At 51.9% G+C, this 15,114-nt stretch overlaps 1 protein-coding gene across 13 annotated transcripts in view; it reads left to right on the top strand.

Annotated features, from left to right (window-relative positions):
- Positions 1-14,669, top strand: part of HOXD3 (homeobox D3) — a 31,095-nt gene extending 16,426 nt beyond the window's left edge. For 3 of the 13 annotated variants that reach the window (XM_083864651.1, XM_083864642.1, XM_083864650.1), the window contains 3 exons: positions 7,616-7,699; positions 10,832-11,377; positions 11,812-14,669. In XM_083864651.1, the coding sequence (XP_083720777.1) occupies positions 10,882-11,377; positions 11,812-12,563 (1,248 nt within the window). In that variant the 5' untranslated portion in view covers positions 7,616-7,699; positions 10,832-10,881 and the 3' untranslated portion in view covers positions 12,564-14,669. The other 10 variants (XM_083864641.1, XM_083864647.1, XM_083864649.1 and 7 more) reach the window with 10 other exon arrangements.
- Positions 14,670-15,114: the final 445 nt, after the last annotated feature.

The raw sequence follows: 15,114 nt of genomic DNA, 5'->3' as shown, positions 1-15,114 counted from the left end.
GGGAAGCTGGTTATTTTTGTGTATCACGGGTGAACGTTGTGCATTGGAGCCTTTGTTAAGTGGTCTCATTGTCCAGCACTACTCTCATCTCTGTTAAAGTGTGACGCTTTTTATAGACTTTGCTGATGTTTTGCTGCCATTAATTAAAGCGTTATTTATACTAACTGTCGCCTGTAGTTTTGATGTAAGCCCTCCACATACTTTTGAAATAATAAAAGGTGTAGCGAAATAGATTCTGGTTTGTACCTTGAACAAGCAGTCCTTACAAGGTGGGTCTCTCTCCTGTGAAAATGCTGGTCCCTCCCATCATTACAGTGTTAAAAGATGAGTGACTCTGCATAGCATCCTTCCAAATGTCCCTTTGAACAGGTTTGCTGTTTGCCTCAGCCATAATGGTGTGACTCTAGGCCAAGCTGGAGTCTGTATTTACTTTTGGGCTGCAGTTAAAAGTGCCTGTCATCCATTTGCTGCTGCTTTGCATTTAACAAGCCCTCCTAGAATGACTCCTGGATTTGTGCATGTGTGGTAGGAGGCAAGGAGCCACACCTGAAGTCACCTCGATGCCCACACAGATGTGTGTCTTTTAGGTGAGTCCTGGAAAGAATCAATTAAATAAAGAAATGGAAATTTGAAATTGCAACGCAGAGAGTAGCTTTTCCTGAGCAGTAACTCTAACTTTGACAGCAGATACAAAAGAAAGATCACAAGAAAACACAACTTGGAGGCTTTAAACTTTGTCATGCACCCATGGCAAGTATATTTTTTTTCCTTCCCAGCGTGAGCATCTCAGACAATAACACATACAGCAAGCCAGGAGAAGTCGATTGCACTCTTTTTGTCATAAGTACTTGTCAGTGAGGGCTTATCCTCTCCTGGAGCGTGGTCAAGGCACGAGTCCAAAAATACAGTCGGTGGCTCAGGGCGGGCAGGGAGCGGGATGCCCAGCAGAAAACATGTGCCCTCAGTGCCCAAGTGCGCCGAGGGGAGCCCGGGCTCGCCTTTCTAAGCACACACTCGCTAAGTTTAAATATTGAGGCACATCTCGTGATTATACTTTCTCTCTCTGCTGTTTAATGGCTCCTCCTGTTACTCCCGATACATCAATACAGTTCTGTATATTATATCACCACTAGTCGTTAAGGTAAGAATGAAGAGGAAAGGCAGAGTCAATAGCAAACCCCACTCACTGTACAGTACAGTAAATAGGGACCTCTCGGTGCAGAGCCACACCGCTTCCAACGGCCATGTTTGTTAGCCCTTTCCCCTGATTCTTTTTTCCTTTTTTTTTTTTTTTTTTTTTTTTTTTTTTTTTTTTTTTTCTTCTTCTTTTCCCTCCTTCCCCCCAAGCCTAGAGACCAAAATAATCTTGCTAGGAACAGTCATAACAGGCAGAATTTCAAAGTGCAAGGAAGATGATAAGAATAGATTTCTACAAGTCCTGACCACGTGATTTGCGAAATAATTAATTCAGCACGTCCCTTAAGAAACACGGAGTCGTCATTAATCTGCCAAGCAAAGGACTCTATCAGACTTGAAAACTGAAGAGATCCCAAGAATATAATATACAAAGGGTGCCGTCCCTCTCCCTGCACACCTAGCTCTTTGGTAGCTGCTGAGAAAGAGACGCCCGGTACGTAAATATTTTTTACTTTTATTCCTCCTTATTTAAGCCTTAATGAACTCAGCTGTCAAACACTTGACAAATAGGGCACGCCGCTTCCTGATTTCCAGCGCGGCAGCGGCCGGGAACCGGACCGGGCGCGAGCGATGACCTTTGCTTCCCAGGGAGCGGGGGAAGAGGACGGGCGCGGAGCGGCGCGGAGCAGGGAGGCGATGGGATGGCCACAGCGCCTTGGGAGCGGCGGCTCCGGCCGCGGCCGCCCGCGCGGGGAGGCGCGGAGCGCAGCGCAGGAGACAATGAGGCTGTCAGGGCAGCGCTGCCCGCTCCCCCGGCGGGGAAAGGCCCTCAGCTCCTCCGCCAGCGGGGTCGTAAATTTTGCCCGCGCGTCTTTGACAGCGGGGCCGGAGCAGCGCCGGGCGCGCCTTTCCCCCGCCGCCCGCACAAAGGCCAGCCCCGGCCCCGCTCCCCGGCCCCGCTCCCCGGCCCCGCTCCGGCCCCGCTCCCCGGCCCCGCTCCGGCCCCGCTCCCCGGCCCCGCTCCGGCCCCGCTCCCCGGCCGCCCTGCCCGCTCCCCGGCCCCGCTCCAGCCCGCTCCTGCCCGCTCCGGCCCCGGCCGCCCTGCCCGCCCTGCCCGCTGTGCCCCGGCCCCGGCGCGGAGCTGGGGGAGCCGAGCCCGGCCGCACGCAGCCCCCGGAGCGGAGCGGGCACACCGGCTCGCAGGTCCCCCATCAATAGCCCGGACCGGGGAAAAATAGCAGTTTTGTTTTTATGCAAAACCACTCTCTATAAACTCCATAGAATACGGACGAGTGTGAGATTTCTCTGTGGAATCCCAGTCGGCTGGAAATACCTTCTGCAAACAGGATATTCTTTATTGTCCCTTGCTGGAGTAATTTCTAAAAACCCCTAGATTGTAGCTTTTTATTGCTTCCGTTTCGGTGGCAGGACAGAGACAAAGTTTCCTATGTTATGAATTATACATTCAAACAATAACACATTAATTCAATTATTCAAAAATGACAAATGTTTATGTGCTGTGGTTGTGACTAAGGAACAGATTTCCTACTTCACGAGGACTCCTACGTTTTTATCAATGAAGTTTTATATTATCCTGTTGGGCCGGGAAAGAAACCAAACTCCACCAAGACACTCAGTAAAATGGACCTGAACATAAATCGCAACCCTTTCATAAGAGCGTTTATTCTCGCATATAGCCCGGGCTATTTTATCAGTTTGACAATTGCCGGAGCTGTTGTTATAAATCATCATAAGTAATTCCTGAAAGGGTGCGAGGCTGCTGGGGGGCGGGCGGAGACTGTAAATCTTTCTGTTTTATTGCTCTATGAACATATGCTCCGATTGAAGAAGTCTTAGATCCTTTACTGGAGACAAATTCGCGCAAAGCTGGAGTCCCACCAGCCAAAGGATTAACATTTCCTTAATACTTTTTCAGTCCCCTTTACGATATCTTCATTCTGGCGGTGGTGGCGAAGGTGATCCTTTCTTTCCGCCGTCCTCCATTTTCACGTTAAATTTGCTGTTTTGTTTTGGGTTTTTTTTTTTCTTTTTTCTTTCTTCCCTCCCCCTCCCCCCACCACCCCGTGTTTTTATTTTTCTTTTCTTTCTTTATTTATTTTTATTTTATTTATTTATTTTTTATTTTTAAAGCACTAGTCTCTCAAAAGACACCAAAGGGCTGTGAGGCTTTGAGGCTTTCTCCGGGGGGTTCCGAAGTGCCCCCCAAAAAGGCATTTTCTTCTGAATCCTCTCCGTGTTCTTTGCTCGTGTCCAGCTTTCCCCTTCGCACTTTTGTGTAGGAAGCTAAAGACCTCTCCGTCATCCAAAATGTCTAAAGAGCGGCCAGAATTACGTTGGGCTTTGTGTGCCTGTACACAAGTATGCCGGACACGCTGTGTGTGCAGGGTTTGCTGTATGTACACACAGACACGCGAGCGCGGGGGGCTCGGCAAAACTACCCAGACACCAGAATATATGGCTGACTGAAAAGGATATAAAGAACCATTACCTCTTACTTGAGGCGAGATTTAAGTGCATCATTTCGAAGAAATATAGGATTATAAATCCGAAGCCATACACAATAATTTACATTGAACTTATGTTTCCATCACCGGACTCCAATCTTTTTATAACTGGTTTGCAAAGTCAGGAAAAGCAATGTAATTTAGATAAATGTTACAATGCACTTACGGTTAGTATTGTAAGGTAATATGTTACTGTCACATCCCCATGCTTTGGATGGTAATGAAATCATAGCAGATGTTAGATTAGGTGTGGTGTATTTATAGCTACAGATATGTTATAAAAAAATCAAACAGAGAAGCTAATATATATATATATATATATATATATTTCTTTTGCCTAACTGGTATTGTTGGGGAGCTTTGTGGGCACACATGACAGATGTACACAGGCTTTACTCCATGTCTCTTCACACACACAGAGCAGGGAGGCAGGCTCAGGGCAGACACACACACGCACAAATGTCATGAGGGTTTTTTTCCCCAGCGCTTGTTTAGCCTCCAGACAGGGGCAGTCCCCGCTGCCCCGCATCTTCCCGGTCCGGAGAAGGAGAAAGTCAAAAGTGGCGCAGGCCGGTGGGCCCCAGCGCCCGCCCGCCAGAGCAGCGCGGCCGCGGAGCTGCCCCCGGCACGGGCTCCCCGCCGCAGCCGGTTCCAAATACCTCCTGTCTCCGCCGGGAATTTCTGCCCGCTGGGATCGTCCCGCGGAATTCACCTTTTCCCCCGCTCCGCCGGCCCCGCGCGGCGCGTAAGTGCGGGGGCGGCGGGCGCGGAGCGGGGCGCGGGCGGGCGCGCAGGGATGCGGGGGCCGCCCGCCCCACGGGGCCCGGCGCTGCGCGGGGGCGCGGGGAGCGCCAGCCCCGGCCCCGGCCCCGGCGCGCTGCTCGGCGATCACGTGGGCCCATATGCCTGGATTTTAAGGCAGTGCCTATATTTCTGATTATAAAGGGGTTTCTCCTGCTCGCCCCCAAAATTCATCAATGGCCGCACGATTTAAAACCAAAACAAAACAAGACCCGGCCAATTGCTGTCCTTGGTTCCAGGAGGCTGATGGCTAAAGGTTGTGTGTTGATTTTTTTTTTTTTTTTGAGCCCAACTAATTCCGATTTCCACTCGCTCTCTTTTATTGGTAGTTGAGCCTGAGCCTGTTTTCGTTCTATCGGGAATTCTGGTGTATGGAAATATTTGTAAAACCGCAAGATCAGGTTTAGGAGAGTATTGTCTGCAGACAAAGGGTGAAGGATATATTCTAAGAACTGCAAGCGCAGATCCTGAAAAGTGAGGAACCCAGGTTTATGATAAATTGATACACAGGTAAGCAACTGCATGACAAAATGGGACGTTTAACCGCAGGGGCTGTATTATCTCCTTTGCTCAGAAACGGTCTGGAATTTGTTTGCACTCTCTGCCCATAGTGGCTGCAAATGTATGGAGTGTTCTCCACCTATTTGAGCGTTTTAAGCCGTATTTTCTTTTTATTCTGTTCTTTAAATAAAAAGTGAAGTCATTTCCAAAAGCTAGGGGAATACGTTTAAGCCTATCCTTTCCCCAGTTTGCGGTGGTTTCAGGAAGGGAATTACCAATACTCAAACAAGCGAGGGAGAGAACTTTGCTAGATGCTCCCATTGCCAAAGTGAGATTGAGCATCACGTTAATGCGTTGCCGTGGTTAGCCGGGCAGGGGGTAGCCGTGTTGATTTGTAAAGGGCGATTTAAAATAGGCTCATCGGTAATGTAGCCCCGACATAGGATCTCTCAAATGTTCGTGCCAAGTGTCCTCCCGAACCTTTTTCCCTGGCAGCGCATTCGTGTTCCCTCAGTGGCTGTTGTTTTCCTTCCGCAGTTGTTTTAGTGCTGCTGTAACCGGTGTGCTCATGTCTTCGAGTTACACACGCTATTTGAAGCACGGCTTGATATTTATCTACCGAGAAGTTTCTTGCCCTGCATTTGTGTGGTTTGATCAATAAGGCGGTGGGAAGATGCCTGGGGGGGACCGGTGCCTCTCTGGGCGGACTGGGGCTCTGGAGGCGGCCACACAACCTCCCCGCAGACACAGCTCGGCTCCCGCCTGGGCTGCTGCAACCGGCCCGGCTCTCCCAGGAGCGCCTGTTTTTACTGACTGGGGCTTGCCTGGAGCCGGGTGAGCTCTCGCTTATGTCTCTTGTAAAGCCCCTGCGTGAAGCCCGGCGTTGTGCTGTCGAACAAAGTGTGTGTAAGCTTGGGACGGACCCTGCCCTCCCCGAGTCACCAGGCGAGCCCTCGGCGGGGGTCGGAGTGCCCCGAAGGAAATAGAGTGGGAGGCCAGGGGAGAAGGAGAAAGTTAGGGTGTTTGTTTATTTGTTTATTATTTTCTGTTGCGTGTTGCTCTGCTCGATGAGAAGTTAAAAGCACGGAACATTTTTCTTAGCAGTATGCCTCCAAGCTGCTGGCCTGCCAAGTTAGTCAGCTGAATCCAATTACTGCGAGCAGCATTTCATTTGGCTCGATGGAAGCACTCACTTATAACTTCACCTAAAATTTCAATAATACCTATATTGGTCCCACGCCTGAATAATTCTAAAGATTTCCCCGTGTTCAGCTCTGGCAAGGTCTTCTCCGAGCCCTGGGAGACGAGCACAACCCCAGCGTGCCCAGACTCCTCTCTCCGCAGCACAAACTTTGGGGGTTATTCCTGTGGCCGTGCAAGTCTTGGTACTTGGCCAAGCTCTGGCTAAATAAAGCATGTCTAGAGCTAGAAGGCTATCGCTTGTGAGGCTGAGAAGCCACTTCGGAAAGGGATGAGAAGTCGATAATTAATTAGGCACAAAATGAAAACTTACCGTGTTAATCAACAGCGGCTAACAATGACTCGGTTTGCAATATTATGATCTCTCCGCTCAGGGGCTAAGGTGCAGCCCACTTTGGGTTGCCTTCATACACCTTGTAAAGTGCTATTTCTAATGAATTCCCTTTAAAAAAATAAAGCACTTAAAGTTGACATACGCCCACGTGAATACATTATATAAGACGTTACCGGGACAGGCCCGGGCCAGGAACCTGAGCGAGCATCATGTGTAATCATGAAGCTCCACTTCCCTAACTCCAGTTTGCCAGCATAAATTAAGGTGATTTGGAAGGGGAATGTAGCATCCTACTGAGTTTGGTTAGGGAGAGAGGAGACTTGGTGGAAAGTTGTAAGGTCTGTTGTGTTGGGAGCTATCGGAGGCGCTTCCGTTGGTTGTTCATTAAGTGGTGAGTTATTGCTATACGAGCCAAAGGTCATTTCAAAGGCTTATGGTGGCTAGATATCGTCTTTATAATGACCCGGGCTTCTTTGTGGGGGATTTTCTGGCACTCTTAAGTTCTTAAAGTCCTCAATCGACACATCGCACAGGCAAAGGCAAAATACTAATTTCGAGACGCAAATGTTTGCAGAGCCTTTTCAATGCTGGGGCTTCTTCGCTTATCTTTCTCTCTGTCTTATTCGGTATCTGGGGGGAGAAATGGAGAGAGGCCCGCGCTAGCTCCGTGTCCGCGGAGCTCCTGGCGGGCCGTGGCTGCGGGCGGCGGGAGAGGGGCTTGTGGCCCTGGAAGGTGCCGCAGCTCCCCGGCAAAGGCGCTTCCTCACCCTGTGCGAGCCTGCCCGCGGCCCGGGCCGGGCTGGGCTGCACCGGGGGCCCGGGAAGGCAGGCACGGCTCCGCCGCCGGGGCCCGGGCCCGTCCAGCGGCCGCCACAGGCCGCCCTGCCCGGCTCCCACCCGCGGCCGCGTGTTCGGCACCTTTGCTCGCTCACCGCCTCTCTCAGAGCGCTATTAATAAATGAAGAGAAACATCCACCCTTTGTCTGGTAAAAGATCTGACACGGACGGAGAGACACGGTGAGGGGCTGCGGACGAGATGTGCATTTATTAACAACGTCCTACGGAAGAAAGTCCAAAACAAAGCAGTTTCCGCTGAGAGTTATCACTTCTGTTGCAGGTCCGTGCCCACGGATTATCCAAAGGAACCTGAAGATCCTACTCACACAGTTAAAGTCAAAAATCAAGAGAAAACGTAAGTTTGGTGAGTTCTCTAAATTTCCTTTTCCGTCCATGTCTCGCTTTCCCCATGGCCACGGGCCCGTGGCGGGAGCACAGCCCGGCCCGGCCCGGCCGAGCGGGGAGAGCTGCCCGGTCACAGCCGCCGGCGGCACCGGGGCCGGCCTGATGGCCCCAACAGACCGAGCACAGCCCGCAGAGAGCCCCGCTGCAAACCGCCCTGCCCTGCTCCGCGGGGCCGGGCCCGGCCGGGAGCACCAGGGCCTGCTGCGGGCGCGGGGAGCGGGCTGTCCCCGCGGGGGCTCCGGGCCGGGGTGAGAGGCCCCAGGGCGGCCCCGCTCCGTGTCCCGCAGGGCCCTTCCCGCTGCCCCGTGCTCTCAGTGCCCCAAAGGCGAGACGTGCCCGGCCCGGCGCGGCCCCGGCGGTGGGTGCCCGGCTGCTCTGCTCGCGGCCGGGGCCGGCGGCGGCTCCAGCGCTTTCCTTATATACAGGGCAGCCCCGGGCCGGCGGCCGGGAAACGTGCCGAGCGGGGGATTCTTTTGCCGGGCTCCCTCCTACGCGCCGGCTGCTTTGCACTTCTGAAAGTGCCGGGGCTTGGGAAGTGTTTTCCTTTTCATTCCTGGCCGGAGCGTTTACTGCCACGGCGCTAGCAGTCATAAATTTTGCTACAACCGCAATGACAGGTGCATTGATATGCACCCTGAGAGCTCCGGCTGCTTTAATAACCGCTTCGCTGGCCGCTCTCACCGCCTCTTATTTATTCGGTATCATATTAGATATTGATCCGAAGCAGAATTAAGTGTAGTGGAAGTTTTAGTAGAGAACTGCTTAATATGAAGGTGTCGGGAGGCAGGAGAGCGGCAGTGCGGGCCGGGCCGGCCGGGCCCTGCGCACACGAGCGGGGGACGCTGGGCTCCAGCTGCTCCCCAGGCACGGCCGGGACAGGGGTCGGCATCCCCAAAAAGCGCAGGGACCAGGGGCAGAACAAAAAGCCCCATTATCATGTGCAACGCCTAACAGTTCAGATGAGGTTAACCTTTCTGGAGAGGAGGAAGGGAAATCTGAAACACAGACATGGATACTTTGCGGTTTCCTACCCTCGGTGCCTGCAAGCCTACCTCCCACGGCTCGGGCTCACCATTTGGATGTCACTTTTTTTTTTTTTTTTCCCTTTTTCCTTTTTTTTTTTTTTTTTTTTTTTCTTTCTTCCCTGGAGGCTGTTTCTGGCCAAACCACCAAGTGTTGAGCCCCCACTTTGGTGTTACCTATAAAAACATCACCCCGGGCCTTTCACTCGTGGAAAATCAAACCCTGGATAGGTCTCCCTCTTTCTCTCCCTCTCTCTCTTTTTAAGATCTAAAGATGAGCCACCAAACAGTTGAGCATTGTCCATGTGATTTATGGCCCATAGCCTCCTTTTTAGGTTCAAGCAGAGTTCACAAGCAGTTGGTATTTCAGAAAAGAAATAAGGCTTTTAACAGCTTAACAGCAATATTCTTTCTTAAGATTCTGTGTATTCTTTTGAGAACTATATTTCACAAGGCCTATAAAAGCCTATGCTTAAGGCAGTGTTGTGCTAACAAAAGTCCTCAGTCCAGACCGGTCCCGAAAATGTAGATGATAGAAGTGAGAAAAGAGCGACAGAGTTATTTGGACAAAAATACTTCCAAGACTTGTCAAAATTATCACATCGTATTAAAACCCATCTGTTTCGCCACTGTCCATTTCTGCAGACTTTTTAAGCTAAAATTTTCCAGGAGAGAAAAATAGTTCCCGTTTCCGTCAGTTCCACAGATCATCTCAAGCTTTTGTTTAGGAAAGAAAGGGACCCCGGCGGTTTGTCATACGGGATAAACCGCCGAGAGCGGCCGTGGATCGCAGCTCGCTGAGGTTATTTCGACTTAAAGAGATGTGTTTCCCGGTAATTTTCAGAGAACAGGTCAAGGATATTTGGCGGGACCAGCGGTACTTGCGAGAGAAAGACGAGTACTCTCCTAGTATCGCTTAAGTATAGGCAGGAGAACTGTAATTGTCGGACACCTTTCAAAGATTTCTAGCTACTTTTCTCTGGTATCTTAGTAGGCTTAAATCCTGCAGAAATACAAGGAAGTCTTGATTTACAGACTTACATTGTCAGGTGAAGTATGTGCTAATTTACAGAATTACCAAAGGTGTCAGAGAAAACCTCTATCCCACAAGAAAAATAAGAGCAGGGAATATTAAAAAGCCGAAATTACACAACCAAAACTGCAGAACAGTTTCTATCTTGTAGTAAGCGCAGAGAAGTTTTGGGAGCAGCAAGGAGAAAGGTAACAGCACCCTGCCTCAAAACATCTGCCCTAAGGGGACCGTGCGTTTTCGGTGGGAGCAGCCTCATGTGGGAGCCGGGGGGCGGGGAAGGGAGAACAGTAAGTTTGCAGGCTGAGAAAGAATCCTCTAAAAATTATCTCAAATGTCTCAGGTTCTTTCTGCTGGGTACAAATAAAAGGGACGAGAATCGTTGGGTGAGGGAATTTAATTCATCACAGAATTAAAATAGGGGAGCTGACCTGCGACTTCCTTTATAGTGCAAAGTAAAGGGAGTGAATGGCGCCGGTTATACTTTAACTCTGGAGGAATCCGGGGAAAGAAGAAGGGCGGGTTTACAAAGGGGATGGGATTTTTCTGCCTCTGCCCGGCCGCAGCCCGGGCTCCATCCATCATGTCAGCCGAGCCGGGCCGTGCGCACGCGTGCCGGGCGGGGGGCGCGGGTGCTCTCGGCCCAAATGGGCCGGTGGCTCTTTGGGGACACCAGCCAGCACAGTTGCTCACTGAGAGCTCTTGCCTACAACCGCAGGGCCCGACCCAGCCCAACTCGAGCGGGAACGGTCCAAAGGCAACACAAAGCAAATAAAACATCCCCCCAAATGGTTCAAAAGGTGGCTCGTAGGAAGCCCCGCCAATGTGTTCCCGCTCCCCCTGCACCATGGCTCTGCAGTGGCTCTTTCCCTGCCGTGCCCCTGGTCCTCCCGTGGTGTTCTTCCTCGATGTCTCCCAGCCCTCCCCGGGATGGGCGCTGAGGCCGAGGCTGCCGGGGTGCGAGGGTGCCGCGCCAGCCGCTCCCAGCCGGTTTCCCCCTCTAAAGTCTCCTTTGTGTCCCTGCTGTTTCCCTCCCCAGGTGGCGGCGAGTGGCCCGGGCCGAGGACGTGAGGCGCGGGGCGGCGGTCAATGTTATTTGAGCGGGGGCCGCGGGCCTCGGCGATCGCAGAGCAGAGGATGCAGAAAGCCGCCTACTACGACAACGCGGGGCTCTTCGGGGGCTACACCTACGGCAAGGCCGACGCCTACCCCTACGGCGCGGCCCACCAGCCCTACGGGCAGGCCGGCCTGGATGGCGAGTACCCCGGCTCCGCCTGCTCCGTGCAGGGCTCGGCGCCCGGCCGCGCTCCGGCCCACAAGGGCAGCGAGCTGAGCGGGAGCTGCATGCGGCCGGGCGGGGGCGGCCCCGGGGGCAGCCAGCCCCCCGGGATCGGCGAGCATCAGCCCCCGGCCCTGCCGCCCTCCTCCCCGCCCAACCCCCCTCCCAGTGTGCCCCCTCCGAAAAAAGCCAAGGGAGGCCCCAACTCCTCCGGCTCGGCCAGCGCCACCCTCAGCAAGCAGATATTCCCTTGGATGAAGGAGTCCCGGCAGAACTCCAAGCAGAAAAGCACCTGCGCCCCCCCAGGTAGCCCAACACCCCCGCCCGGACCCACTGCTACCCCCGGGGAGCCGGGCTGAGCCCCTCGGCCTGACCCCTGGGCCCGAGCCCCTGGCTCCGCGCCTTGTCTCCTGCTCCTCCAGCTGCCATGGCCCTCCTGTCCCCCCGCCCCGCCGAGGGGTCCCAGCGCTGCCTGCCGGGCGCTGCAGGTGGGACAGGCCGGGGGCGGGGTCCGGGGACGCCCGGACGGGGGGCCGCCGGTGGTCTCGGGGGGAGGCAGCTGCGGGAGGGTGTGTATGCCGGGCAGGGAGGAGCGGGAGGCCCCCCCTGGGCCCTCGGCACCCCCTCTCCGGGCGCCGACAGAGCGAGAGGGTACAGCAGGTTTCTGAGGGACTCGGCAGGAAGGGTGGGGGGTGTCTTTCATTGGGGAACCAATGTCTCTTTGTGCCTCTTCCCTGCAGGAGAGAGCTGCGAGGACAAGAGCCCCCCCGGGCCGGCCTCCAAGAGGGTGCGCACAGCCTACACCAGCGCGCAGCTGGTGGAGCTGGAGAAGGAGTTTCACTTCAACCGCTACCTGTGCCGGCCGCGCCGCGTGGAGATGGCCAACCTACTGAACCTGACCGAGCGGCAGATCAAGATCTGGTTCCAGAACCGCCGGATGAAGTACAAAAAGGACCAAAAAGCCAAAGGCATCATGCACTCCCCCGTCGGACAGTCCCCGGACCGCAGCCCCCCTCTGAGCGGCCCGAACCACGTCGGCTACTCCAGCCAGCTCCCCGGCGTCAACAGCCTCAACTACGACGCGCCCTCGCCCACCTCCTTCGCCAAGTCCCAGCAGAGCATGTACGGGCTGGCCGCCTACACGGCGCCGCTGAGCAGCTGCCTGCCGCAGCAGAAGCGCTACGCGGGCGCGGAGTACGACCCCCACCCCATGCAGAGCGGCGGCGGCGGCTTCGCCAACCCCAGCCTGCAGGGCAGCCCCGTCTACGTGGGGGGCAACTTCGTGGACTCGATGCCGGCCTCGGGCCCCATGTTCAACCTGGGGCACCTGCAGCACCCCTCCTCCGCCAGCGTGGACTACAGCTGCGCCGCCCAGATCCCCGGCGGCCACCACCACGGACCTTGCGACCCCCACCCCACCTACACGGACCTTTCCTCTCACCACTCCTCTCAGGGACGGATGCAGGAGGCGCCCAAGCTCACGCATCTGTAGCGGGGCGGCGGCCAGCGGGCCCCGCTCCCCTCTCCATTACCTCACTTTTCTGACGGGACAGTGTTACTGTGCTCTCTAGTGCCAACAGTATCAGTGGATTTGTCTCCCTTAGCAGCTCCCTTCTTTCCTCCGCAGCCCCGAGTAGGTCCGTGAGCAGGAGCCTTTCTCTTAGAGCTGTTTTAAGCATGACAGTGCAATATACTGCCAACCGAGGGACTGATAAGCTGGTAATGATGTACTTGAAGGTAAGTCTTAGAGATGCTGTAGTGTTAGCAGCGCGTCATGCTGAGGTGTTTTAGACCAGTCGTGAGCCGTCGGAACTGGCCCGCGCGTAAGCTTATTTCAGAGAAGTTAATTTATGAGTTCTTCCGTAACGTAAGGATCGCATTGGACTAAATGATATGTATTTATTATTTTAAGCGAGACATTTTTTGTATCACTGATTATTTATCCTCGTCTTAATGTATTTATGTGGGTATTTGTAGAGTTTCTTCACCAATACTTCGGGAGAGGGATTCAGGTCCGTGGTGACTTACATTTCACCTATTTAGTATAATCGGTCTGAGCTAGTTGAGAGAGTAGTCTTGAACAGTTGTAACAGTGGCTGGTGTTTGTAGTTTATGTAAGGATTAATTAAGACAGCAAGTCGTAAATCATTAATAGAGTAAAACAAACCGTGGCATCACACAAAGAGCCGTTACACTTAAAAAAAAATTGAAAGTATTTTTAAAGTATTTATTTCTAATCGGCTGGCCCCACTGGAGCGCCTCGGTGGCTTGGCTGGCAGCTGGCTCGGCCGGGTGAAGCCACCTTGAGCTGTGGAAGCGCAGCTGCTTTGAGGAGGCGACCTACAAAGAGGGGCTCTTGGCCATCTTGTTTCAGATCAAATCCTGCATATAAACCTCGGTGAGGTTAACATTTATTTATTGGCTGGGTATCTATCGCGCATATTATTTCGGTGGGCTTTTTTTTTTTTTTTTTTTTTTTTTAATTACACTCTGGCTATCCAAAATAGAAAAGAAAATAGAAGCTTAGAAGGCAAAAAAAAAAAAAAATTAGAAACCCTCTGATAGTGCTAATTTCATTAGGGTCTCCATAGCAATCCGCGCAGCAGCTGCCGCCTCCTTTGTTATTTTTATACTGTTGTCTTTATACTAACCATAAATCAATTTTTAGACATCTTTGGAAGCCCGAGCTTTTCCTCCTTTTTTTTTTTTTTTTTTTTTTTTTTTTTTTTTTTTTTTTTTTTTTTTTCTTTTTCATAAATATAAACTTTGAAAGAAAATTGACAATCAGATCCACACAGCCGAGGGGAGACGCTGAGCCGGGGTGCGGGCAGTGTCTGGGCGGTGCCGCCACACTCCCCGGTGCCTGGCAAGGACAGTCCCATCCCGCCTGACCGTGGCAGAGGGGCACCGCCACCTCTTCCTGCCACAAACAGGACAGTTAACATGGGGAAGAAAAAAAAATAAAGTAACAAGAAGATTAAAAAATAGGAAAAAGAAAGGGAACGATGCTCTGAACCCTCGTGTTTCCTCCTCTCTAGTTACACGGCTGTATCGAACTCCTCGCTGGATTTACAGAGATATTTCTTTTGTAAACGCTGTGATTAAAGTCTCTTCCTGACAGTACATATCTCTCTGAGAAGACTATTCTTATCTCTTCCTAAAAGTGTCGAGTTAAATATTAATCCAAACTTCTGTATTCCCCACCAAAACGTCTGATGCATCACTTTCCACTTTGACAAACACTGCAGCTCCTACTCCATCCTCTAATGACAGACCTGGCATTCCTATTGTGAGAAATATTTTGCCACTTCCCATCCTGGTCAATACAGACAACTTATCTTTTATTTATTCTTCTTTTCTTTCCCATCCTTGCTTTCTTTCTCGCCGTTTGGTATCTATGTTCAGCTGAGCACTAATGATTCAAAATATTACTTAGGGTTTTGTTTTCCCCTCTGTGAGATTTCAGCAATGCTGTGCTACAGTGGAAAGTGTATATTTTGTTAAATTTCACTTTTAACCAAGCAAATTTGGATATATGTGTTACAGATCTGTAAACAAAACAGAACAGAATAAACTGCCTTGTTTGGAGACATTTTAACCCTTTTAAGCCCTAAAATTGTATTCTATGGAAGCTTCCACACAAATCGTTTCTTATAAGCACCACCCAGGTGTAAACAAAACATACAAACAACACAAAAAGTAATGCTAGACACGACTTGTGATTTATACTTCTATAATATGCCATAAATATACAGACATGTTTGTCTCTCCAACAATTTCTGCAATCAATGTGCTCACAAACGAAATTGTCCATGTAGGATTTTTGTGTGTTCTTGAAACACAATATATTTTGCATCACCTGCTACTATCTGCAAAACAGCAAGGCACCACCATTACTGCAAGACAACCAGTGTCCTTTTCCCTTTTGTTTTGTGCTCTGCAGGCTGTTAGTCAAACACCGTCTGCCTCGACTTACACTTAGTTCTTCATTAAATCTGTTAAGAAAGAAAAGGCTGTTTAGAGATCTGGGGAAGGAAGGGAGT

The sequence above is a fragment of the Zosterops lateralis genome (assembly GCF_965231275.1).
Source record: "Zosterops lateralis genome assembly, chromosome: 7".
Classification (NCBI taxonomy): domain Eukaryota; kingdom Metazoa; phylum Chordata; class Aves; order Passeriformes; family Zosteropidae; genus Zosterops; species Zosterops lateralis.
The sequence above is the reverse complement of the archived record's forward strand: the minus strand, read 5'-3'. Positions and strand labels throughout refer to the sequence as shown.